Raw genomic sequence first — 27,405 nt, 5'->3', positions numbered from 1 at the left:
GAACCGCTCCGGTCCTGTCGCTGTGCTTGTCCCGGCACAGACACCCCAACAATCCCAGCCCGGGCATCCCTGGAGCGCTGTCCCAACGCTCTGGCAGCCTCGGGGCCGTGCCCTCTCCCTGGGGAGTCCGAGCAGTGCCCAGCACTCTCCGGGGGAAGAGCCTTTCCCTGAGCTCCAAACCTGCCCTGACACAAACTCAGCCGCTCCCTCGGGTGCTGTCACTGCTCAGCAGGGATCGAGGCGTGCTGCTCCTCTCGCCCTCACGAGAAAGGTGTAGAGAGCCCTGAGTGTCCCCCGGGTCCTCCCCACCACACTCAGACCTCAGCACCGCAAGTACGATGCAGAACTGGAAGGACAAGATTCCCCCCGGCTCCAGGAACCCCCTGGTTGTTACTCAGACCCGCATCTTTCCCTGCTCCTTGCTCTCATCCCTATTTTCCCACTTGATTCCCACCAATGACCCCTCTGGAATTATGCATCCCTGCTCCGTTTTATGCTCACGACCATTTAAGAGGTTTCCTTCACGCTGGAGGGGTTTTGCGTTTCGTTTTTATAGCTGAAATTCCAGACATTGTTTTACTGCCAGCTCCCACAGCCCCTTCTCACTACAGCGAAAACCACCACGGAATTTTGCAAAAATACTTCCCTGGAGATAATTGTTTGGCTTAAAGACTGCAAAAGCCCTTTGGATTTCCTTCCATCAACCACATTAAAGTCAGCAGTATTTAAAAAATAAAAAAATATATCAACAAAGCTTTGGATTCTTGGAGGGAATTTGCAAACCTGTTACAGCCATTAATGAATTAATCCACACTAATCCAATCAGGTAATGGTCCCTTCCTATTTTACAGGTGTTTATACCCTCAGATCAATCACCAGATCATCAACCTCAATATAGAATTGCTTTAAAAATCTGATCATGAAGTTTCATAACAGTATTTTATATAAGTATGTTGGGCATTTCAACAGTGTGTAAATGAGACAAAGACTAATTTGAGCTTTATGCAATCCCAAACATCACAATGTATCACTCTTAATTAACCTAAAAACCATGGGCATGACACATCAATTGCCAGGCCTGCACTGCCACACATATTGCAGCACATTTTAAATTACAAAGTAACCAGAAAACAAACAAGCTGACTTAAAACTGTCAACAAAAAAAGAAAAAAAGGTACAAAATAACGTTGTCAGATCTGGGTCATCACAGGGACAGCTAAAAAGTCAAAAAAGTGCAACCTTCCTATTTCATAGCTGCATAAATGTAGCCAGAGGAGTATTCATTCAATATAGGCAATGCTTTCCTAAATAATTTTGAGTGGAAAATCACAAGCTACTCCAGGAACAGAACCACACAGACTGGCTCCTACCCCTACATTTTGCATAAACATACTTTAGGTAGTCTGGTAAAAATAAGGAAACAAAGGAAAAAAAAAAAAAAAACAGTTATGATGGAAGAAATTCCTTTTCAAACCCCAAGGTATGTCTGTCTTTTTATATCCAAGTATTGCTTTTTTATCCAAGTGAAAAAGTGCCTCATTTCTGTCAATACTTCTACAATCAAGACAATAGCCCATATAAATCATACCTACACTCACAAATGCAATGAAATTACAATACATTAAAGAGGGTTTTGCCTGCAACAAATGCACTCTCCAAACTGCTGTTGGAAAAGCAAAGTGCTTCAAGATTTACAGGGCACACAACCAGCAGATCCTGCAGCAACTCAAACCATATTTCCTCATTTTCTTCTGAAGTCCTTCAGCCCACAAAAAAAAAAAAAAAAAAAAAAACAACAAAAAAAACCCCTCTCAACTAAACCAGATCCTCACAGAAATAGGAACATATAAAAGTTGAAGATACAGGGAGAAAAATTTCTAATAAAGATGAAGTTTGATACAGGGAGAGAAAAACTCAGAATAAAGATGAAGCTTGACAGAAAGTACCACTGCCATTTCCAAAGCCCAGGACCCAAGGAACAGGCAATAACTGAAGGGCAATTTAGCAGTTTTTATGCACCCTTGATGCATTTATAAAAATGAGGAGTGCTTCTCTTGTTTTATGCTTAAAGGAAGCAAATGCTAGACAGAAGCTGCCCATGGTTCCTCAGTTATTTATTTCAAATGCAGAAGTCAGGTTAAACCACTCACAGTTAAAAGCTTTTTTTTTTACATAAGAATTAAATTAATTTCACATAAAAGCCAAAGACAATCAGATATTTACTTGACTTTAATGACAGCTTATCCTCATTTTGTCTAACAGCTGCTGAAATAAATCCACCTCAAAATGCTCTGGTTCAACTAACTTAAATCATTTCTCAAAATTAAAGGCCATGATTCCTTTTGTGTTGAAAAGTTCACTTTTTCTTTTAACTGTGGCTTAAAAAAAAAAGGATTAAACTAAATTAGTTACATTTTTTTTACAGCAGAATTCCTTCCCCTCAGCTGCATCAGACAATCAAAAGAAACAAGACAGGTACAATTTAATTCTTCCTAAATCCCCATCACAACGTGGTGCTGGCTGAGCAGCATTCTGCCCTCTCCTCCCTAGCAACTTTAAAGATACTCCAAGTTCTATTTTGCAAAAACTATGACTCATTTTGTCTGACAGATGAAATATATGTAATTATCAACACATGAAAATTCACATCAGTTGAATGTCAGATACAGAAGACCTCATCATTTAGGTACAAACTTATTAATTCTAGGACAGCAAAAAGCATCAGTGCTCACCTGGCTTTGGCAAACCCAGTCCTTAAAGCCTTTTTCACCTGAAAATCTCTACATTTAGGAACTCACCTTCATGTCTTAGTGCTTACAGACACCTCAGAATGTTTCTCATTCCTTCAGCCCCTAATTAAGCTTCATCAGCCCAGCTGACAGCACCCAAAGGTTATTACACCTCTTGCATAGCCCGTGTGAAATGTGCCAATCATCTCAGCAAGGGGCTCACATAAAGCATGAAAATCTCATGTGAAAGAAGAAACTAAAAATGAACTGAAAATGAACAATTTTTAAGGTTTTTCCCAGTCAGTGAAGAAAGGTGGGACCTGACCCCACGTGGAGTTAACACCCCTGGATCTGCTGGATAATGTGAATTTCTGCACTTGCCCTGAGGTCAGACCATCAGGGCACTGGTTTCACATCTCATTCAGAATGGGATCCTGAACTGCATGTATATGAAAAACAGAAATGAAAATGTATTTATCTGGGTTGCAGTAAACATGAAAGAAAAGGAGAAAAAAAAAAAAAACATTAAAAAAAAGATCTGACAAGTTCATGTGGATGCTCTGCATTTAGCTGTTGTTTTAGAGCAACAGTCTGTTATGTTGGCTCCTCTACAGTTTAATGATTTCCTGTTAAGAATTTAAAATTAGAAGCCTCCAACAACTTCCCCATAAACCATTTTCAAGGTTCCTTTAATATCCACATCAAGGAGATATAGTAGGTTCATATGTTATCCATGTCAGTTCGCTTCCTTCCCACTTCAAAATAAGCATATTGTGAGGAAATTCAGCAGGTTTTTATTGTTTTCTTAGAACCCTCTTTTCCACTAACTATACCCAGCTATAGTAATTAAAAAAATAAAGCTCTTCACATAAACAAGCTCAATATTTAACCCATGACAAAACAAGAACTGTTAGTCCAATCTGAAAATCATAAACTGTGCCAGATAATGATCCAGATCTTAATTTCCCATTGATGACTTAGCTCAAATTTCCAACTCCATCCGTGCTGAGCTTCCTCTTTGTTACCACATGAATTTTACAAATGTTTTTTTGCTCTTTGACAAGTACCTTACCTCTGAGGAAAGCATGCAAACAACATTCTCTCACTGGCAGCACATGAAACAGAGTCTGTGTTTTTCATCCCAGATTTCTAGGACTATATTCCTGGGGAAAAAAAAAAAAATTAGTACTTATTTATTTACAAAATCATTTGAGACAGGCATGTTACAGGCAGAGCATCTGCAGGTCTCCCCTCTCAGTTCCTCACTGGTTCAGTGAGAGGGTTCCCAAACACAAATCACCACTTCCCTGACAAAAATCACCTCCCAGATCCACCCACCAGAAATGCTCCTGATGTGAGCACTTCCTAATTGGTTTCAGCTACAAGTGAGTCAGGTGAAGCTGCAGGTGACTTAACCTGACCTGAGGACACAGCAGAAGAAAAAAAAGCAGCAGTAGAAAATTCTGTTGCTTCCTGCATGAGCTTTGATAGACATACAGCTCCTAATTTGGCTGAAATATAAATCTACCAGCACAACAGGGGAAAAAAAACATAATAAAAACCCCTATTTTCAGTTTGAAGCTCAGTTACAGATTCAAAACTTGTGAGATAAAGACAACACTGCCACTTTCTGCAGTAATTTTCAGACCAAGTAGACTCGTTGGTCATCCAGCTAAGGTTTCACATGCAGATTTGGAAAGGAACCATGAAAATAGTTTGGGTTGGGACCTTAAAACTCACCTCATTCCACCCCTACCATGGCAGGGACACCTCCCACCATCCCAGGCTGCTCCCAGCCCTGGGACACTTTAGGGATCCAGGGGCAGCCACAGCTTCTCTGGGCACCCTGTGCCAGGGCCTCACTGCCCTTCCAGGGAAGAATTTCTTCCTAAAATCAAATCAAAACCCACCCTCTGTCAGTGTGAAAGCCATTCCCTGTGCCCTGTGAAAAGAATCTCTGTTCCTTCAGGTGCTGGAAGGCTGAAGTTGGGTCACCCTGGAGCTTCTCTTTTCCAGGCTAAGCAATCCCAACTCTCAGTCTTTCATGGGAACAGCCTCTTCCAGCAGAGGGAACTTCAGCAATTCACTGGTGTCCAGAAATAGTAATTCAATATCAACATCTAGTTGGGATTTGGGTTTTTTTAAGGGTTTTGAGCTTTTTAGGGGGGCAGAATGTTACCAGGCTTCATCCCCACTCTCCTAAAATCACACAGCCACGTCTGCAGATGTAAAATCAAATCTCTTCCACACAGGGAGCTCTGACAACCCAGAGGCTGTTTGATCTCTGGGGGCACTTCGGTTTGTTTTTTTTTTTACCATAACCACTATTAGACTTTCTTTCTACATTTACCCCTTGTGAGCTTTGTCTGCATCCCCTTTCCCTACAACGACACCCAGATGTCCCACACTCCAGATTCTGTGCATGTCAGGGGCTCAGCTGCATCTTCAAAAGCTCAGCTTGCAGCAGCCAGACCCACTGAAGGCTTTTCCCCAAACAACATCCATCCCCACTCTGCTTTCAGGCACTGGCAGCATGTGTAAAAGTCCTTAAACTATTTCTCCACATTAAAAAAAAAAAAAAAAAAAAAGACAAAAGGAAAGAGAAAGATACCAACAAAGATAAGAATTTCCATCAGAAGCTCTGCCAACAAGCAATGGAGTCAGAAGGATTTTCCAACATCTGCAATGATTAATGAGTGATTGCATTAAAATAATTCACGGATGTGAAAAGCACATTATTGAATAGAGTTATTCTGTTAATAAGCCCCCAATACGGTTTAAGAGAAAAAAAAAAAAAGAATTAAACAAATGTTACTTTATTGAATAATTAGTTACTCCTTAATTATAATCTGCTATAAATCAGTTCTGCTGCTAAGTATGTTATTTTGATATTCATTTACTATCTCAATACATTGACTGAGGACTCCAACTGTATGTAACACCTTTAACAACAAAATACCTATTTATGAAAAAAGAGCACCAAGTTGTTAAATATATAAACATATCAAACCATGCAGTATTAATAAAAAACAAATTCTTGTATATTTAAATTCTATTCTACCTAGAGATTAAATTGCTTTTACCATGGAGATTATTTTTCAGGCTCCACCAAAATAAGTAAAAGACTGAATACACAACATACTCCAGAGAGGCTTGATACAACATTCTTCCTTCATAAATACATTTATTTCTTCTTCTGAATAGGCACACTCTGGTTTTGTCTACAAAAAATTGCCAGGCAGTAGAAAGTACAGCCTGGCTCATTTTTCAAAACATAGTAATTTATCAAGAAGATAAAATCCATTGCTATAATGTTCAAAAAGTGTATTTACCTTTACTTTTTTCTTAGAAAAATTATGACATATTTTATTTCAAAGCAAAATAAAAAACATCCTAAATTTAAAAAATATCCTTTTTGATACATAATCGATGCTTTTTCCTTCCTTAACAGACCTCCAACCTTCCCAAACCAGGCCTATCAAAGTAACTGAGCTAAATAGCCTCTACAGGGTTAATGGCCAACAGGAATCAGCTGTATTCCCTCAGGTGAAATAAATCCTCATCACTTCAGAAAATAAAAGAAAAATCTGAAGGCACCAATAGGAAAAGAAAGACCAAAAAAAAAAAAAGAAAAATAAAAAAAAAAGGACAAAACAATCTATGGTCTGTTTATGACACATTCCTCTCTTCCCACCCCATAACATTTCTTTCTGCAAGTAAAGGACAAAGAATAATGTTCTCTCACAAAAACAGGAGGAACAGCAACAACTTGGGTTTTAGAAATAATGTGCCCAAAGCAAAACAGCAGGAGCTCTGCCTCCTATAATTATTAAAATAAAAAAGAACAGTAGCAGTCCTACACGAGCTAAGAAAATACCAGCAATAGAAATTTCATACAATAATGAAATTTCTTTCATATTTATGATTATTATGTCCTGTAACAGCAAACTCTGGGTGCCCAAATAATGCTCACATGAGCTGCCAACACCCCTGGAGGTCATGGAAAGCCCAATATTAGCTGGGTGTTAGCACAGGTGAGCTGTAAATGATATTTACACTCTGTTTGAGAAGTTTGGGCTGGGTGGGGCTCAGGGTGTGAGGGTGATATTTGATATTTGATGCTCAGGCCCTAAAGATAAAGTCCCTGGGGATGGTGTGGGCTGTGAGGCCATGGTGGTCAATCCCACCTCACTCCTTTATGGGATTTATAGAATCCACAGGTTTGGGAGGAACTTTAAAGTTTATCTGTTCCGAGGTAGAGTCACCTGGAGCAGGAATGTGTCCAGGTGGGTTTGGGATGTCTCCAATGAGGGACATTCCACTCCCTCCCTGGGCTTTACCTCCTTCACAAAAAACTCTTCCTCGTGTTGGGGTGGAACTTCTCGTGTTTTAGTTCACGGCCACTTCTCCTCGTCCTGTCGCTGGGTATCAGCGGGGAGAGTCTGGCACCGTCCTGTGACACCTTTGAGAGGTTTATTGTGCGTTAACGAGATCCCGCCTCGCTCTTCTCCAGACTAACCAGGCCCAGCTACCGCCGTTTCCCCTCATCAGGGAGCTGCTCCAGACCCTCCATAAAAACCACACCCCACAAGGGCTTCAGTAGTGCTTCTCTCACAGTGCCCCGTTATCACTGCTGCCACTCGGGCAGGGGGATGAGAGCCATGGGGAGCGGCAGGGTGATGAGCGCCGCGGGGCGTGAGGAGGGCAGGGCTGTGGGATCCCCGTAAAGTAGAGCGAGCAGAAGTGCGGGAGCTCCGTGAGGTAGAGAGGTCAGGGCTGCGGGAGCTCCGCGGGGCGTGAGGCGGCCAAGGCTGCGGGGTGTGAGGCGGAGCGAGCAGGGCTGAGCTGCGGGAGACCCCCGGGGCGTGAGGCGGGCAGGGCATGGGAGCCCCGTGAGGCGGCCAAGGCTGCGGGGTGTGAGGCGCATCGGGCAGGGCATGGGAGCTCCGTGAGGCGGGCCGGGCTGCGGGAGCGCCCTGAGGCGGAGCTGGGAGGGCCGCGGTAGCCCCGTAAGGCGGGCAGGGCTGGGCTAGGCTGCGAGAGCCGCGGTAGCCCCGGGGCGCGAGGCGGAGCGGGCAGAGCGGCGGGAGCCCCGTGAGGCGGAGCGGGCGGGAGGCGGCGGGGCGGAGGGAGGGTGGGAGGGAGGGAGGGGAAGGCGGCTCCGCACAGCCAAGATGGCGGCGGTGGAGCTGGAGTGGGTGCCCGAGACGCTCTACAACACGGCCATCTCGGCCGTCGTGGACAGCTACGGGCGGGCGCGGCGCCGCGACATCCGCTCGCTGCCCGAGAACATCCAGTTCGACGTGTACTACAAGGTACGGCGGCGGCAGAGCGGGGCCGGGCCCGGCTGGGCCTGCGGGACGTGGAAGGAGAAGCGGCCCGGGCCTGGCCTGGTTGAGGGGTCTCGCCGGTGCTGGGCACGGCCTGAAGGGCGAGCCGGGGGCTCAGGGCCTGCGGGGCCGGAGGAGCGGCGGCTCCGGGCTCGGGCCGTGCCGGGGCCTTTGGCTGCCCCCGGGAGCCGCCCCGAGGCCGCGGTGAGGGGCTGGGATCCCCCGGGGGGGGACGCGGAGACAGGGCCCGGCCTTGGGGTCGCGGCGGGAAAGGGCTTCTCCCCACTGAGGAGCATTGCGGGCAGGATGAGGCCAAGCTGGCTGTGCTGGAAGGTGTTTTTTCCTTTTCCCTTTTTTTTTTTTTTTTTTTTTTTTTTGTATTAACGTATTGGACAAGGTGATGTCGGTGGTTGAGGGAGCACTTTGCCGTGGTCTAGCATAAATGATCTGGTAAGAGGCAGATGGAAAGAACTGACAGTTGTTTAATGCTGTAGTTTATTAGCATTAAATTATTCCTTGGTGAAAGGGCTGTTTCTCGTTCAGCTGCCCCTGGAATATACAGATTTGGTGTAAAAGGTGCACTGAGATGGTCCATTAATTTCTTATTGTCCACTAAACAGACGTTTCATTCATGTGCAGGAACAGCTGGAAATGAGCATTCATCAGGGAAGAAACAATGTCTTTAAAAACCACCACAAACCTAAGATTTTCCTCTGCCAGCGAATTTCTAAAAACTTAGGAGTTTTTAAATGAAATAATTCTTTAAACTAATCTTTATGAACCGAGGGTAATGACCCATCACATACATGGAGAGTAGGAGCATTTACTGGAGACAGGAAAATTGCTTCTCTAGCATTGAAATAGGCATGTGCATTTTCTGTGTCCTGGTTATTTCATGTCTGCCTTAGGTGCTGAGAAGGATGGAAACCCATTTTTATGACATGAGCATGCTCGCACATAATGATTTGATTGACACATCAGCTAAAGCCTAAAGATATGAAAATCACAATGTGGAAGAATATTTTGGGGGTTACTTTCAGCTATTAATTGGTATGACCATTGACAAATAAACTTCCTTGGCATTACTTGTTCTCATGTTTACTCAGGTGAGAGGATGGTGCTCTGTGGCTTTTAAAAGCATGAAACAAAACCTCCTTCTGATGATAGAAATATCCAAGGATGTGTTATTGCCAGCTGTTTAAAAACTCATCTGTAGGTGAGCTTAATAGATCACTGACTTTTCGTGCTTTTCTTAGCACTCTTGAGTGGTTGCTTTGAATCAGGTTCACGTGGAGTTGTTCCATGGTGAAGAGGATCCAGCAGCACATCTGATTTCTGAGGAGACTCTAGCACGTTTCTTCAGCTTGGGGACCTGGGTTTGTCATCTTGCTGGGCAGATGATAATAAAGGGGATAAGTGCCTATCCCCAGAACAGTGTTTGTGCTGTATGGACAGTGCAGCTGTTAATGACAGCGATTACATGGAATCACAGACTGCTTTGGGTTGGAAGGGACCTTTCTGCCCATCTCATCCCACCCTTGCCATGGGCAGGGACACCGTCCACTGTCCAGCCTGGCCTTGGGCACTGCCAGGGATCAGGGACACCCTGTGCCAGGGCCTCACCCACCTCAGGCATCTTTTTCTAATCTGAACCTGTTTTCTGTCAGTTTGAAGCCATTCCTCCTTGTTTTTCCTGTAATTTCTGTGTTTCACAACTGGAGTTTTTGAACTGTGTAAGGTGCACTGATATTCCTCTTACCAACTCACATCTATGGGATGTCCTGATACAGAATAAACCAAACTGGGCCATTCCTGCAGTGAGTGTTCTGTGACTGTAAGAGTAGCCTGGGCTTCCATGTCCTCAGTGTCATCTTTTCTGTGTAGAACAACCAGCTTGGATGGGGCCTGGAGTGATCTGGTCTAGAAAATGGCATCCCTGCCCTTGGCAGGGGTTGGAGCTACTTCAAGGTCCCTTCCCTCCCAAACCATGCTGTGATTCTCTGTGCACCTGTGGAACACGTGGTGACTGGTTCTTGAGTCTCTGTTTGGATGACAACAGCATCAAAAGTGTCATTCAGGGGTGGCTGAGGGAGGCGAGGCTGGGACAGCATCCCTCTCACAGTGTGTGTGATGCTTGCTTTGCTGTTTTGGTTCTGGGTAGTTATTTTGAATATCTGGTGGGTATTAAATCCCAGTTCATCATGGTGAGCCATATTCTATATGTTCTGACTGAGTTCCTTAAAGCAGAAGTAGAATTTCCAAAGCTATTAACAGTCTTTGGAGTAAGAGAGACTAGAAGACCTGTAAATATTTGTTTGGTTACATGGTGTTTATTGCTGCTGTGTTGGAGGGTGTCAATTATTTATTAGTATCCTGTAATACTTTCATTCTGTGATGATTAAAAGGAAAAAAAACACTTCCAATCTTTCACATTTAATTTATCTATGTATTAGTCTTGGTTTGTGGTACTTGAGAAACTGCCAGTGATTTTTGCAAAAAACAGAGGTGGTACCAGTTAGATTTTTATTTTGATCTAGGGATGTTATTTGTCTGTGGCCATACAGAAATGTTTTTATCAAATTTGTTGGTATGAACACTCAAACTTAACGTTTGCCAGGCTTGCCCAGGTTTACCAATGTGTCCAGGCAGATTCAGAAGCTGGAGGTGAGATAGAGCAGCAGGGACAGGCAATGTGCTGCTATTGAAAGGGAAGAAAATACCAGCAGTGTCTTGGTGTTGTTCCCCAGGGCACCCCCTAATCCAGTGTTTGGCTTTATTGTCATCACTTTATTTGCCACTCCTTAACGAATCCAATTTGTTTTAGCTCTACATCTCCCAGAATTGTGAACTTGTGGGACATGCCTTCTGCAGCTGAGTGGGGAATGGGTCTGGGGCAGCTGCACGATGTTCTTGTGGGTCCTGCTGCAAGGTGACAGGAACAGGCAGGTTCCTCACACTGAGCATATTTATCTTTCTGGGGCATTCTCAAACAGTGACTAAAGCTCAGAACAAGGCACTACCAAATAATCGTGATTGTGGTAAAAGAACAGCCCTGCTCTGCTTCAGCACGGTATCACTGCATATCTTTTTTTTCAAGCACTGTTTGACTTTTCCTTGCAACCATTAGAAAAATAAGAGGCAGAGCAGGATGCTTGTGAGGATATCCTGGAAATTTCCAAGCCTACATTTGAACTACAAAATATTTCAATGTCTTATTAATCACAGCTGTATTTTGGGGAGCTTAATAACTGGTATTGTTAGAAGTAACACCTGCCTCTGGTGGGGGGGAATAAAAATGTGCAAGCATATCATACTTTGTTTCCTTTGGGTGTTTGCCAGGTTTGTGTATATCCTGGTTGGGTTTCTTCCTAGTTAAACTAGTTAGGTTCTCTTGCCTGTTTTTTTTTGGGGGGGGAGGATGAGAGAGAGGGTGTGTGGGTTTTAGAAGCCAAAGGGAAAAAAAAGTGCTGGATCTCATGCAACTGAGATTCAGCAGATGAGCAAAATGCCAAAATTATATATTAAAAAGTAGTGACAGCTGGAATAAACTGCAAGTCAAAAAAAACCCCAACAAACCGAAAACAACCCAAATAACAAAAAAACCCAAAACCTGAAAAAAATCAACTTCTTATATTCTGTAGATCGTTGGGGTGAGGATAAGTTTTGAGGGAGAGTGTTTCTGTAAAGAATTAAGTTTGTTGGCAGAAGTCAGGTTTTGTACTCTCTAGTCAGTGTCTTGTACAGATTTCAGTTCTTTCCCTTTTGTGCCTCTGCTTTAGACTCTATTTTGCATAATTATCTCGTGGCTTTGGTTCTCAAGGTGCTTTGTTGCTTTAGTGTTCTCTGTGCAGGTGTTTGTTGCAGTCACACAGTGCCACCCTCATCTTGGACTTTTGTTGGTTAACAAGGAGCTTCATCCCATGTTCATTTTCCCTTTGGAATGTCTTTTCTGGATTGTGTGCTTCTCTTCCAATTGATTTTTCTTGAAAATGATTTGTTCTTGGAACATTTTCTAGTGAGATCATTAAGCACAGGAGCAGTTGGAGGTGACATTAATTTGGTTTCAGTTAATTTCAGGTATTCTTTGAACCAAAGAAAACGAACAAACAGGAATTTGCTGACTGTTGACAGCAAGCAGCAGAATGTCTGATGTCTGCATTGCAGCAGAGGTTGAGTTTACTGATGGAGAATCATTAGAAGCATCATTTCTGTCCATCAGACCTTAACAAGTTTGTCCCAAGGCTTTGTTCTCCGGGGATTTGATGGGAGTGAGGAGGATGAGCTGCCCCTGAAATGAAGTGTGGCTTTGCTGCTGCTTCAGTTCCGAGCTTCCCTGCCTGGGAAGAACAGCCAAGGTCACCAGCACAGGCTGAGGGAGCTGAGCATCCCAGAATCCCTGAGGGGCTTCTGCTGTGCCCCAGGCACTGAGCTCCCCTCCTCCCGCTGTGTTTGGGGTCAGCAATGAAATGTGTGATGGTTTCACACACGTGTGCGACCTCTCTGTCACCTGGCAGGAGCCGAGTGTGCTCTGAGTGCTGCTGGGCTTAAAGCAGATCCTTCTAGCACCTCTTCCAATTAAAGCCTCACAGTGAAGGAGAATCATTACCTCATGAGTTTTTGCCAGTTATTATTATTAACACATGCCTTATTTCTGTAGTCTAAATTTAGATGTGAACTGAACTGTCTTTTCTTGTTATGTCTCTACTGATTTGAAACTTCTTGTCTTCTGACTTGTGCTACACAGACTGCCTTTTTTTTTTTTTTTAACCTCTAACTCTGGGTTGTGTTTCCTCATCTGGTATCTCCCAACTTCCCTACCTTTTCAGTATCCTTGTTGAGTCTGAGACACCAGAACTCATCATAATTGAGATAATGAGGTCACATCATGAACAGAGGTGTTGAGCTCCTGCTGAACAATAATTCCAATTTCCACTTCATTTCCTCTGGGCTGATTGAGCTCCAAGCAGGCTGGGTTTTCCCAGTTCCTGAGGAGAATTGTGTGTGAGGCTCAGGCTTTGTATCCCTTGTGCTGGACTCTGTGGAACAGAGTGTGAGTCCAGAGAGCAGAGCAGGAGGGAACATTTGGGATGTGCAAGCACTGGGCCCTAAAAGCTGTCTCTGAATTCATACTCATTAAATAACATTGATTTTTTTTTTTTCTTGATTATTTATTTGATTGAGATCTGAGATCAGCCTGGTAGTTGGCATTATGCTTTCCAAGGAGAGCTGGAGTTTTGTTTTTTATGCCTGAAACATTATCCAGTAGAAGCAGTGCTTGTCCAGAGGGTTTGTAGATGATTTTGAAATTGATTTAAAAGCATGGAATGTACCTAAATTTCCAACTGTTTATTTTTGGTAATGAGTCATTTGTCAACAGATTGATTCCTGTTGACTCAGGAAAACTTTTTCCTTCCTTGTTGAGTGGGGAAGGAAGATGGTGGTTTCAGCCCAACTTTTTTCCCAAATTCTGCTCTTTGTTAGATACACTGTCCTTCCCCAGTCTGGCCTGGTACTCCATATTACATTATTAGGCATTACAAAACATGCTGAGGAGCTTCTTGGATTTCCTCTGTAATTCTTACTGAAATATCCATGTTTTTCAATTCTCTTCCAAACTGGAGCAACAGGAGCATATTTTTCAAATTGCGTCTTCTTCAGTTCCTCTTCTGGAGGATCCTTGTACAGCTGGCTGGAATTAATCCCCATCTGCTTTAAAAAATTATTTAAAAAATATATTTTTTTATTATGTTTAGAGAAGTTTGGGTTTTTTGGGTTTTGTCTACCCAGGGAGAGAAAGAAAAGAACTTTAATATAATTATGATATAATAAAGTTGCAAGTCAATGTCATTAATCTATTTAATTGGAGACACCACAATGTGCAGCTTTTGTAACACACCCACCTGGACATTCAATTGAACATTCAACCTTAGATCCTAACATCTAAGTTGTGGGTTTCTCACAGCTGTGCACAGCAGCTGGATTGGGTGTGTGTGTAATAATCCACCTGTATATTAAATTTATACCTGTCCTCAGTGCCACAACTCACGTGTGAGCTGAAGGAGTTGGGAGTCATCTTGCAGGCTTTGAGTCATTTTTCCATAGTTAAAGAAAAAAAAAAAATCCCTGGTGGGTTCCAAATAGGTCAGGCTGGTGTCTAAAAGCCAATTCTCTCTTCAGAACAGAACAGTTCTCTGGAAGTCCAAAGCTCTGTGTTCATGTCAGGACATGTTTTTCTTGACTCCAAGTTTTGTTTTGTTTTCGTATTATGTAGCAAGGCTGTGGTCAGGAATTCTGTCTTTCTGAAGCTTTAACAAGGAAATCATTTCTTCATTGCTCCCAACTGCTTCTCCATGAGTGTTACTGCATCTCCTGGAATTATTTCACAGTTTGATGTATACTCACTATTTCCATGTCAAATTTCGTTTGAAAATGTTGCTGTAACAGCCACAACAGTTCCAAGAGGCTTCCAGCTGAGTTAATTCCTCAAAATGTTTGCCAGTATGTCGAGGGAAGGGGTTACAGAGGTAGTAAAAGTCCCAAAAATGTTGTATTTCGAGTTAGAGCAGTGAAAAATCGCAGCTTGGACTTTGGGGCCTGAGCCAAACTTGACATGTGCCTGAAATTATTGATGTTCCAAATCTGAGGGTCCTGTGGGACCTTCCCCTCCCTCCCAGCCCACCAGGCCATTTACTCCTTGCCAGATCCAGAATCTCATGTAAGAGGGATTCTCTCCTTACAAGAAGTGTTTATGTAACCTCATAAATATATAAATTTTTAAAAGTCTTACTATGGTTAATTTTTGATAAACCAGGAATCTCTGGGATTTTGCAAGGTGATGGGAGGGAGTGATACTGTACTTGAGCATTGTGAAATGTGATGGTGTTTTTGGTTGCCTTAAATCCTTCTACAAATGCTTTGGGGATGTGTCTAAGCCTCCTCCACAAACGATCTCATCAATTATTGATGGAAGCCCACCTTCACTTAGGGCATGGAATACCAGGCAATTTAAACAGAATTTAAACAGCTTTTTTTTTTTTTTTTTTTTTACTGCAGAAAATACATTTCAGGTTTTATAGAACATTCACTATGAGACAGCTGTGCTGAAGGAATGAGAACATTTAACCATGACTGTAGCTTTTAAATACAGCAGACTGGCTGTTCCTTCAGTGCCAGAGAGAATCCAGCTCCAGCAGGAGCTCTGATCCCTTTGAAGTGCAGGGACACGCTGCTTTATCTGAGCAGTAACTTTGCATGCAAACTTGCTCTGTTTTTTTAAAAGACTTCCTTTTTTTTTTTTTTTTTTTTATGTTCCCCCAGCAAAATAGATAGTGAAAAGAAAAACATTCATTTCTGGCAATTGACATTATTAGGTCAAAATATTTTTGAAGATTTTTTTTTTTTTGTAGGTCGTGTTGTTAAAATAACAAATTTGCTGTGCTCTAGAGCCAGTGTCGTGTGCTTTTATAAGAGTTGACTAGAACTACATTTTTGGCTGGAGATGTTCTCATGTGCTGTGTTTGGAATATTAATTCACAGCTCCCAGTGTTTGTGGAGAAAAAGGTGAAGCAGGCACCAGATGCTTATCACTGGAAGCATTTTAAGGCATTATTAAAACTGGGAGGAATATTAATATTTCCATTGAAGCACTGCTGGTGGCAGGTGTGGAGTGATGCTTCCTTAGGTCATGTTCCCTCCTGTGCTCATCTGTGGGTCAGGGCCTTTAAAATAATGGGAATTAAGAGTTCACAATGGATTTCTCTGACATTTATTTGCACAGTCCCTTTGTACCTGTGTAAATCCATAGCATTTATAGCCTGATGGGACAGAATTTAACCATGCACTGCATGGACAGCTGCCCGTGGTTTATTGTGAGTAACTCAGCTGATAAATTTGCTTATCTACAGACACAAATCACTGTGGGTGTAAAACAAGCAATGCTTTTAATAAATGCATGACCAGACTCCAATTTTCCCATTTGTTGGTGGGGGAATCACCTGTGGAAGCCCAGGTGTCAGTGGGGACAGGGCTGGTGCCTGTCTGTACTGCTGGTTTTGGTGAATTCTTGCAGAACTTGTGGGTTTGGGTTTATTTATATCTGATATATTTGCATTGCTGCGCCCTGGATTATGTGTTGTTTAAACATGTCTTGAAAACATTTGATAGCAAATCTGTCAATTGTAGTTTTTGCTGACTTCAGTAGTTTCTTGATTTTTGTCTTGTATTTGTAGCTTTCATGAGGCAATGTTTTGGTGATGCAGGAGTGCACAAACACCCAGAAATGCATGCATAGATTAGGTGGCTTTAAGTTTATTTTTTTTATAGACCTCTCATAGCTCAGCTTTTAACACTGAGATTGTGCTCCTGAGGTGAAATCTTCTGATAAGGAACTTACTTTTTAGCCTGCTGAATTTCAATGCTTTAAATTCTAGATTTCATCATAAGCTCTCTGCTAGTAAACTGAATTTCCCAGAATAACTCAATCTTAATTTTCAAGATTAATTTACCTGATTTTTTTTTCAGCTTTACCAACAGGGCCGCTTGTGCCAGCTGGGTAGTGAATTTTGTGAACTAGAAGTTTTTGCAAAGGTGCTACGAGCTTTAGACAAAAGGTGAGTGTTTTAACAGATAATAATTCTCATTTCAACTCTTAATCTATCTAGGAAGAGATGTTAAAAAAGGCAAAATGAAGAAAAACAAATGATGCAAATCCCCCCCAGTTGCTCAACACAGAGAGATCGGTGCCCAGAGTCCCTGGGAGTGGCAGTCACAGCACCCATTTCCTGCTGATTGAGCAAATCCTGAGGGAAGCTGATAGGATTGCCCCAGTTTGAGGAGTTTTCCTGTCATGAAATTGATAAATTTCTGGCGTTACAGAATTTGACTGTTTTGGCTCTCAGGTTCTTTGTAACCGGGATGAGCTTGGAGTCTTGAGCCCGCGGTGCCCATGGCTGTGTGATGTTAATGGAGCCATCGCTGCTCGTTTGTCTGCGAGTGCTGGGGCAGGGGGGATCTGGGGCCTCTCCCTGCCGAGTTTGAGCTGGAAACGGTTTCCAGTTCTAATCCTGTGTGGGCAGCCTGTGTTTGCCTTCCAGCACAGGGTGCCCCTGCAGAGAACTTTGTGTGCCCTGGCTTTGTGTTGGATCCCCCGGCACCTGGGATCCATCAGCTCATCCTCACGGTGGGGCCTGGACTCATCTGCTTCGGGTTTGAGGGAGCTTGGGCTTCATTTCTGTCCTTGGAATTCATGAGAACCAACTGACTGCCTTCAAACCTCCGTGTGTAACCACATTCTGTTCTCTTTGTTGCAGACATCTGCTCCATCACTGTTTCCAGGCTCTGATGGACCATGGGGTCAAGGTTGCTTCTGTCCTGGCCTATTCCTTCAGCAGACGGTGCTCCTACATTGCAGAGTCAGATGCTGCTGTGAAAGAAAAAGCAATCCAGATTGGCTTTGTTTTAGGTAACTGCTACTCATGGGCTCTTTGCTTTCTCTCTTGCAAGCTTCAGTTAATCTAACATTTTTTTCTTTTTAAAGAACTGTCCGTTCTGAAATGGAATTTTGAGAAAGCTACTTGGTGTCTTAAAGAAATATATTGGATTATAATAGCTAAGAATGTATAAACTTTTTAGTTCAAATAGTTTAGGTTGAAATTGGTTTGTAGATGTGATGATGTATTTGCATGATTTTAGTGTAGGTAAGTTTTGGGGTTTTTTTGACAGAAATCTGTAGGGAAACTCTGTAATATCAAAAATCCATCCTAAACCAAAGTATTATTTCTGTCAGCTGTAGGAGAATTCTCCTCTTACATTTCATCCTTTCCAGTCAGGAGGGTTTGACCTTGACAGGATTTCTGTCTGTAGAAGCAGGTCTGACATAAGCGATCATCTTGCAAGACCTGAGCAAACCCTTTTTCTCTTGAAAATGTTTTGCTCTTCAAATTGCTGTTTGTTGCTGATTTTTGCAGGGGGGTTCCTGTCAGATGCAGGCTGGTACAGTGATGCTGAGAAGGTTTTCCTTTCCTGCCTTCAGCTGTGCACCCTCCACGATGAAATCCTTCACTGGTTCCGTGCTGTGGAGTGTTGTGTGAGGTGAGCTCACCTTCAATTCCTGGGAAACCTTGGAGCCATCCAGCTCCAGATGCTCCTTTGGTGTTCTGCTGCACCAAAACACTTTCCTGGCTGGAGCTGAAGATCAGGAGGTGCTTGTTTTACACTAATCCCTGGATTTTCAGCTTCTAAGTTGGCAGCACAGTACAATGGATTAAAAAACCCAGTGTTTTGCTGTCCTGTGTGATCTCTCATGGGTAACACTGCTGGATAAGAGTGGTCCAGCAGTTCTTGTTTTCTCGAGGATTTTTGCATATGAAAGAATGTTCTGTGCTGCACTTTACTGAAGTTCTATGTACTACAAAGAGAATTTGGCAAATCCAAATGCAAACAAAAATAGATATAGTTGAGCAGAAATTAAGGCCAAACTTACCTTTCCTGATCCCAGATGCAGCAAAAGAACTTGCTCCATGCTGAGTGCTTAGCTCTGGGTCTGGATGTCCAATTCTTGCGGGCACTTCCAGCCACAGCTGAAAACATTTAGAAAAGGTGTTTTGTTGGTTTTTTGGGTTTTTTTTGCTGTTATAGTTTTGAAGCTGCCTTGTTTTCCTCAGGGCCTGCAGGGGTTCACATTTCATTGGCAGAGGTCTCTGTTGCTCTTCCCCCTGTGTGTCGAGGTGTGATGAACTGCAGGCAGGAGCTGGCTGGGTTTTGTTGCTCTCACCATGACCAGCCTGGTTTTGCACATTCCAGATGTGCCCATGGGCACCTGGAGGCTGCTGGGCAGAGTTAAAGTAGAATTTTTTTAAATTTTTTTTTTTTAGCTGCTGTAACAAAGAACAAAGCATGTGCTGTATTTATCTGAATATAGAGCAAAACTTGTTTGGAAAGCTGCTCCAAAAAAAGCCCTGCATCTTGTTTATGGCTGGGCAAACACGAAGAGTAAAGAGGCTTTGCCAAGAGCTGCTGATGTCCTGTGCCAGCCCCAGGGCCATGGCAACACTGCTCTGCCTGGTTCTGCTGGCTGCCATTCCAGAAATGGTGCCAGGAGCCTGGGCACACGTATCCAGCTTCCTAGAACTGGGGACTGATGGATACAGAGCCACAGTTACTGCTTGGTCCTTTGCCTTCTAATTAATCTAAAAAAAGTTTTCTCGTTGTATCAAGCTCTTTGGCGAGCTGGAGAAGTTGCTTAAAAATAACTCTGTCACCTTCTCCAAATAGAAATGAAAAGAAAGGAAAGAAAGGCAGGGGGGAAAAAGGGAACTGTCTCTGCTGGGCAATAGTGTGGAAAGGAGATTTTTATTCTGTGCTAGAAGAAAGCGTCCTGTGTTAGAATGAGCCCTTCTGACCTGGGCTGTTGGCTCTGTTTGGTAGAGACATCCATTGTTCCCCGGGGAGCTCTGCTGGGACATCACCCTCTGGGCAGCAGGGGGAGTGGGAATTGTTCTGGCATCTCCCAAACACTCAGCATCGTTGGTTTGGGGTTGTATCAACCTGAAAGAACGTCAACACTTTGAGAAGGGCTAAATCTGTAAAATCTAAACACCTTTATGTGGCAGAGTGCAGTTGTTATACTCAGTTTACTGCTTTTCAGCTTGAGAATAAACTTAGTGTTGCTACCACCTGATCCTCACTGCTGGAGGCTCTTGCACTGGAGTTGGGGGAGTTTTAAAGAAACAAAATTCAAGTCTGTCTTGTGAAAGTACCACACTTTTAAAAAGTGCTTGCTCTAAAGCTAATAAATCAAATGTCTGGAAGTTGAATTAATGAATTGCAATATTAATAGAACGGTTTTTAAAAGTGTGAAGTTTTGTGTTATTTAAGCTCAGCTGGGTGTTTCCTTGTCCTGGCAGCAGTAAATTCTGTGGAGAAGCTGGGAAGGTGTGAGGTTTCTCTGAGCTTCCCTGCTTTCCTGGGAGTGTGGTGCTCCTTTTGGTTTGCCTGCTGTCATTATTCTGTGTTAAACAATAAGGTACAAATGCATCACACAAATACGTGGTTCTCCCACTTCATTGTTGCACATTTGGCTGATTCTTGGGTTGTTTTCTTCTGGTGGTTTTAGACTTCCTAAGCTGCTCTGAGAGGCTGAGTTTGTTGGGGGAGGTTAGTCCCCAAAAGCTGTTATTGCAGACATCAAAGGAGGTTCAGAGCCATTAGCATAAACGTCCCGAGGCCTTTTCTCTTCCTCTTGGCTTTATCTCCTAAGATTCCTGTGGATTAATAAAGGATTTTTTGCCACTCAGAACTGGATCACATAAACTCTGCTTATCCTAGAGGATTGGCTTAGGTTTAGCTTGGTTTTTGGGGAGATTTCTTTGTTTCTAGACACTATCACTGAAGCATCCAGACACTGGATATGATGTTTCCCAGGAGCTTATCTAAATTGCAGTGCTATCCCCACTGGCTTATTCCATTACATGGGATTTGGGCTCCGTGATTTTGATGTTGCAGAGCAGCTCCCAACTGAATGGTGTCGGCAAAATGTTTTTTTTTTTTTCTCTTTAGGAAAACTGTTTACTTAATTCTTCTGTCGTTTCTTTATAACGCCTGTCTCTTATTGCTGGAATGTTCCTGTGACCAGGCACACAGTGCACTTGTAAATGGTGTTTGGTTCTGAGGCTTTATTTAAGGAAAAATGTGGGTGTTGCTTTTTGCTGTCTGTTGTTGAGCCACGGTGCTGTTTCCCACTGGAGAGCTGGAGTTTTTGTAGCTTTTGCAGAGTTTTGAAGGGCTTTGCTTTTGATGTTCTCTTTGTGCAGCAAATGCTCATCTGTTGTGTGCTTGCCTTCACGCCCTGCTTAGGAAAACAGGGACTTTATTTCCTTTCTTTTTACTGTTTGAGTTTGGTGATGCATTTGGGTGTGAAACAGAAGGGCAGCATTGGACAGGCTGGGTTTTTAGGATGAACTGAGGAGAATGACTGCAGTAGCTTCAATTTCTACTTAGAGCAAGTGGAAACAGGTTTAGAAAAGAAACTGAGCAAAAACTTCACTCTTCACTCCTTCCCCTTTAACAATTGATTGTCAGATTTATCCTAATCTATCATATCAGGACTAGAATGCTGTTCCTGTGCATTAACCCACATAGTCAGAGCTGGAGCCTCTTTGCAATGCAGCTTCACATTCTGCTTCCCTTCCCTCTGTGCAGTTCTCTCCCTGTGCTGTTGCCCTGATTTCCCAAGCCTTGCCTGGTGTTCTCAGTCTGTTACTCACTGTCTAATGACACATTTCCAGCAGGGACAGGGGAGGTTAATTCACCAAAATTCCATGTCTGCTCCCTGGCAGGTGTTTGCCATGGAGGAGGAGCAGCTGCCCTGGCTGGGAATCCAGCTCTGCCCTTGAGGCTTGGAATATCAAAACACATCCATTGTAAATTCACCTGATGAAAGCCAGTGAGCATCAGCCTGCACTAATACACAAATTCTTTTATTTGTAATAAGTGCCACAAGCTGGAACTGTTACTTCTCTGGAGGAACAGGAGTAGGTTTCACCAGTGCTGGGTGTTACTGGCTGTGTTTGGGTGTTGATCCTTCAGATGGGAAGGCAGCAGGGTAGGAGAGGGAAGAGCAGGGGGTGTTTGAGTTGTGGTCAATAAAATGGTCTGTCCTGGGGGAGCTGGATCTCGTGTGGAATGGATGTGACTAAATCTTATGTGAAGACCTCCCCCAAGCCCCAAAGCACAAAAATGCCCACTTGGAGCTACTCAGAGTTTTTGGGAGGAAAGTGTAGGGATGCAGGAAAATGAGCTGTGTTGTACTTACTGGGGCTGATTGAGGTTCCACCCTTTGGGAAGGGATTTCAGACTCTGTCGGGCAGGGCTTTGGGAGAGAAATTGCACCAGCATTGGGAAGAATGGACTTTATAGAAAATAACACACAGAGGCAGCACACCAGAATGGTTCAATGCAGAATTGTATTAATAGGTAAAATCCTGTGACATCTCCAGCAGGAGAAATTCCTGCCCTGTGCCCAGGCAGGGCTCCAGCCCTGAGTGTGCCCCAGGAGCTCCCTGGTGCTGCTGCAGGCAGAGGCTCCTCCAGCTCCCTCAGCAGCTCTCTCTGCATCCCCCAAGGTTGCTGCACGTTCGGAATGGTAACTGCAAGTACCACCTGGGAGAGGAGACCTTCAAGCTGGCCCAGTCGTACATGGACAAGCTGGCCAAGCACGGGCAGCAGGCCAACAAGGCAGCGCTGTACGGCGAGCTCTGCGCGCTGCTCTTCGCCAAGAGCCACTACGACGAGGTGAGCCAGGCTGGGGCCTCTCCTGGCACTGCCACCCCCTGCACGGGCCTCAGCACTCCTGCTGCTGCTCTCCTGGGGTCTGTGTGCCACTGCCACAGCAAGAATTCGTTCATCTGCTGCTGTTTGCATGTCGTGGTCTCTTCACAGCACTTGGACCAATGTAACATGGATAACTTTGCCCATATGTGTTGGCCACCTGTTAATGAAATATTATGAAAGGTTATTTTAATAATTGAAAATGAATAGCAGAACAGTCTTTGCACCTGTTTGTAAAACAGTCTGAAGTGTAACTACTCCATAAACTGATTTTCCTTTAACCCCTGCACAATGGGAATTGTGAGAATTGCTTAAAGATTATAAAATACCTCTTCTATCCTAAAAGTCACTGTAATATTCTAAACCTTAGATTAATATAGAATACTTACATATTCACTGTTAACCTTAAAAGTGTTTTTTAAGTCTGTCTTTTAAGACATAACTGGACAATTCATTACACATAAGCAATCAAACTGTGTATTTTAAATTTTGGAATGTAAATAACCAGCTTTTCAGAGGCAGGTAATATTTTTTTCTTAATGTTCCAATGTTGTGAAGTTCCAGCTTCATTGTGCTGGTGCCTCTCTGTCCCACAGGCCTATAAGTGGTGCATAGAAGCCATGAAGGAGATCACAGTTGGGCTGCCTGTAAAAGTTGTGGTGGATGTGCTACGACAAGCATCAAAGGTGAATCTAAAATCTCCCCCTTGCTTTGGGTACCAAATCACTGCCAGGAATGGCTGAGGAGAGGCTGTTACCTCCAGAATTCTCCTCAGGGGCCCTGAGGGTTGTTGTTTGTGTTTGTCCTAGAGTGGATGGGAGTTTTGTTTCTATTTGTGTCTCTCTGAAACTGAGTTAGAGCTGCACAAGTGACCATTGTGACAATGTTACCCTTCCCTGGAAGGGCTCTGGTCCCTCTTGGATCTGGACTGGTACAGCAAACCCTTCAGTCAGGCAGGATAAAATAAGTTTAGTAATGCTGTGCTCCTTTTCTTAAATAACCAATAAGTCCTTTAATAGCCACAATGGTATTTTGAAATTAAAAACCACAGTGAGAGTGGCAGAGTCTGGAGCTGTGAGTGCTCACGTGCTTCCCTTCCCTGCCCAGGCCTGTGTGGTGAAACGGGAGTTCAAGAAGGCTGAGCAGCTCATAAAGCACGCTGTGTACCTTGCCAGGTAAGGCCCATTCCAGAAAAAAAAACCTTCTAAAATTGTGCTCAGCTCGCCCCAGTTTGTAACAGGAGTGTGTTTGTGCAGGGAACATTTTGGAGCCAAGCACCCCAAATACTCTGACACACTACTAGACTATGGATTTTACCTGCTCAACGTAGACAATATCTGCCAATCTGTTGCCATCTATCAGGTAGGCAGCAGGACTTGTTTCTCTTGATGTTTTTCATCTCTCAGATGTTGTAGTTAATTCATGGAGATAGAGAATAGTTGATTTAATTACTGCAATCATGAAGTTTAAAAAAAACCCTGAACACCGCCAGCTATGGGGTTTTGCTTTCTTTGTCTTCCTCTGACTCATGTCTTTCATATAATTAGTGTCTCATATGTAGAGAATTTCAGAGCCAGTAGATTGATCATGGAGATGAATTTGGGGTTTTTTTTTCTGTGTTAACTGATGAAATTGTATTTTTGGAACCCTTGCAGACAGCGCTCGATATCCGGCAGTCGGTATTTGGAGGTAAAAACATCCACGTAGCTACAGCTCATGAAGACCTGGCCTATTCCTCGTATGTTCACCAGTACAGCTCTGGGAAATTTGACAATGCACTGTGAGTACAACACACAGCAGCACAGTTACTGCTGTAAATGAAGAAAAATGCTCATTGCATTCACATTTCTAATTTTTTTATCAGTCAACTGCTGGTGTACATAAACGTATCCTGAATTTTTTATTTCGACTCTCTCAGATTCCATGCTGAACGTGCTATTGGCATTATCACTCACATTCTCCCAGAAGACCATCTCCTTTTGGCCTCTTCAAAGAGAGTTAAAGGTAGTTCCCTTTATTTGCATAATTTGAATGTGTTCATCTGGTCCCTCCCAGGCAATGTAGCTTGAGTTGTCTTTTTCAGTGGAGATGTTTGTAGTCCTTTTTGTTTATACTTGTAAAATACCAAAAAAAAAAAACCCAAAACAACTTAGCTAGATGAGCTGGAGTGGGGGGATGAAATGACAGAATATAAACAAGTGTTGGGAGCTTGACACAGCATTGTGGAAGCAGTTTGTGACAGGCACAAAGCCTGGTGAGCTGTGTCCCCACGGCTGGGTGTGGGCACAGTAACAGTTCCTGTCTCCTGCCCCCAGCACTTATCCTGGAGGAGATTGCCATAGACTGTCACAACAAGGAGACAGAGCAGAGGCTGCTCCAGGAGGCTCATGACCTGCACCTCTCCTCGCTCCAGTTGGCTAAAAAAGCCTTTGGGGAGTTCAACGTGCAGACAGCCAAACACTACGGCAACCTGGGCAGACTGTATCAGTCCATGAGGAAGTTCAAGGTAAGGCTTTACTCCTGACCTAAAATCTGCAAGGCAGCTGAAATCTCACTGCAAATGAGGGCTTTCAGTGTTCCACAATCCAAGTGGAACAAGTTGGTAGTTCTGTGCTTGGAGAACTTGTGCTTTATCATTCACCCCAAAAGCTTTGTGCAAATATAATGCATGGAGATGGATGATGCCCCCAGAGGGTGACAGCTTGGTGCTGCTGATACACTCAGCTGAAGAATTTGGAGAACTTGGTTTATGTTTGGCTTTGTTACTTTTTGCCTGCTACAAAATGCTACTGTTTGAGCTGCTACATAGTTAAGTTTCTTTAAACTGACTTTCCCTTCTTTTTCTGGTGTGGTGGATGGTTACCTGACTGACCTATGTGAATCTGGCCCTGACAGGAAGCAGAGGAAATGCACATCAAGGCCATCCAGATCAAGGAGCAGCTCCTAGGGCAGGAGGATTATGAAGTCGCCCTCTCCGTGGGCCACCTCGCCTCCCTCTACAACTATGACATGAACCAGTATGAAAATGCTGAAAAGCTTTATCTGAGATCCATAGCAATTGGTAAGTGGCTGCAGCAAACTTCAGTTGAAGTTTTTAGAAAATAATTTGGCTGTTAGTCTCTAGACAGCATTCTATGGCTAGAACATGAGTGGAGAACGTAGGCAAATTTTGTTGGTAACAATAACCTGAGAGCTCAGATGCAGCCCATGGATACTTTACCTCTCAATTTGGTTCTTTTTTTTTTTCTCTTGGGTTTCTTTAGGAAAGAAGCTTTTTGGTGAAGGATACAGTGGACTTGAATACGATTACAGAGGTCTCATTAAACTGTACAATTCCATTGGCAATTATGAGAAGGTGTTTGAGTACCACAACATTTTGGCCAATTGGAACCGGTTGCGGGACCGGCAGTTCTCGGTCACGGATGCGCTGGAGGACGTCAGCACCAGCCCCCAGTCCACGGAAGAAGTGGTCCAGTCTTTTCTGATGTCTCAGAACCTCGATGGACAGAGCAGCTAAGAACTTGGTCAATTATAACCAGTTAAGGTTTTTTCCCCCAGGTTACAGGGGGAAAAGTCATACTGTGAAATCTAAACCATGTAGTTCTCTGGGGGCTGGAATTTGCATTGAAACACTGGTCCAGTCTACTGAAGAGTGCCCATACGGATGAATGTGTGTTAAATTCCTCTCAGCATGTGTATGGCATGTTTAGTTCGGCTCACATTTTTAACTTGGTATTCCCCAAAAAAAAAACAAAACCCCTTCTTTCTCTCTTCTTTCAAAAGAAGCTACTTTGCAGAAAGTCTGCAAGAAAACATTAAATAAAACTGTTTGAGTTCAAAAGAGTTGCATTCTTATTACGGATGGAAGGTTTCATCGAGAGCTTTCTGCTGAATCAGAGAGAACAAAAGCTGTACTCTGAGGAGCTGTAGGAGAAAGGTCTTGCTGCTGTATCACTGTAGCAAAGCTCATGGTAAATAGCCAGCAAAGGGAGGATGTGCTGGCCTTGGCTGCTGCCTTACCAAGAGAAGTGGCAAAGACCCACTCTGGAGAGCACCATCCCCTCGTTGAGTGCCACCTGTGCTGTTGTGGATGCCCTGAACTGGACCAGTGCAGATCCCATAGACCAGCAACCACAGTGTCCTCAGTGCCACCACCAGTGCTCCCCCTGAGCAGGACCAGGACACCAGAGTGGACCAGCCTGCTAGAAACCGGTTTTGGACCAGTGGCTTTAATTTAATATTTCTGCCCCTGCATTCACTTTGACAGTAGAACTCTCTCATTTAGGTGTCTGATCAGTGCAAATGATATCCATGTGGTAGATCCAGAGCTAGGAAGTGAATTGATGGTTTGTCTGTACCCAGTGAGCTTCTGCAGAGATTCCTGGCAGTGCCACAGCTCCACATGCTCCACTCTGCTGCAGCCACTCCTCCTTTCCTGTCCCGTGGGCTCTTGCTCTGCTAACGGAGGCCATACCTTGTTTATACCAGTGAAGAGTTTTGTATTCCAATCCAGTTCCATTTTCTGTTTCTGGAGAACATAACTTACTGTACAGTTCACAGGGGTCAGTGGAAAATGCCAAAAAGCACAACAGGTTTTTTTTTTTTGTGATGCTTCATTTCTACATTAAACAAGAGTACAAACCAGAAACGATTCCTTACGTTAATTTACGAAGCAGAGCTCAGCTGTACAGACCCTCTGAGAATGCCTCTCTCACTAGCTTGTCTTAATTCTTCTTCTGTTGGGGGCTGTGTGGTTGTGTGGGTTTGGGTGTTGTTTTGGGGTTTGTTTTATTCCTGATATTTGAAAGTCTGTGTAACACAAACTAGAACTGACTCGCTGCTGTTACCTCAGCTCTGCCAGCAGTGCCCTGGCTCTGGGATTCTGTGGGTTCTGTCCCTTCGGGGGTTTCTCTGCCCCTCTTTTCAGGGTTTGTACCTTGGCCAGTCACAGCCAGGGCTCAGCTGGCTCTTCCCACAGGACTGGATGTTCTGTTTGGGGTCTGTTTTTTTGTTGGTTTATG

At 43.7% G+C, this 27,405-nt stretch overlaps 1 protein-coding gene across 1 annotated transcript; it reads left to right on the top strand.

The window, feature by feature from the left end:
* Positions 1-7,849: 7,849 nt before the first annotated feature.
* APPBP2 (amyloid beta precursor protein binding protein 2) lies at positions 7,850-26,225 on the top strand. The gene is made up of 13 exons (XM_014881183.2): positions 7,850-8,044; positions 16,580-16,668; positions 17,368-17,519; positions 18,025-18,148; positions 22,180-22,348; positions 22,981-23,070; positions 23,492-23,559; positions 23,641-23,746; positions 24,040-24,164; positions 24,303-24,388; positions 24,700-24,890; positions 25,280-25,445; positions 25,648-26,225. Exons 1-13 carry the CDS (start codon positions 7,904-7,906, stop codon positions 25,899-25,901), a joined length of 1,761 nt encoding a protein of 586 aa, XP_014736669.1. The 5' UTR covers positions 7,850-7,903; the 3' UTR covers positions 25,902-26,225.
* The last annotated feature ends 1,180 nt before the right edge of the window (positions 26,226-27,405 follow it).

The sequence above is a fragment of the Sturnus vulgaris genome, chromosome 21 (genome assembly GCF_052056855.1).
Source record: "Sturnus vulgaris isolate bStuVul1 chromosome 21, bStuVul1.hap1, whole genome shotgun sequence".
NCBI lineage: Eukaryota > Metazoa > Chordata > Aves > Passeriformes > Sturnidae > Sturnus > Sturnus vulgaris.
The sequence above is the reverse complement of the archived record's forward strand: the minus strand, read 5'-3'. Positions and strand labels throughout refer to the sequence as shown.

Excerpts from the sequence above, each read along its gene's own strand:
- APPBP2 (XM_014881183.2), top strand. The coding sequence starts at position 7,904 with ATGGCGGCGGTGGAGCTGGAGTGGGTGCCCGAGACGCTCTACAACACG. Across the intron at positions 16,669-17,367 it reads CTACGAGCTTTAGACAAAAG|ACATCTGCTCCATCACTGTT; the intron begins GTGAGTGTTTTA and ends TCTTTGTTGCAG. Across the intron at positions 24,165-24,302 it reads GGGAAATTTGACAATGCACT|ATTCCATGCTGAACGTGCTA; the intron begins GTGAGTACAACA and ends CGACTCTCTCAG.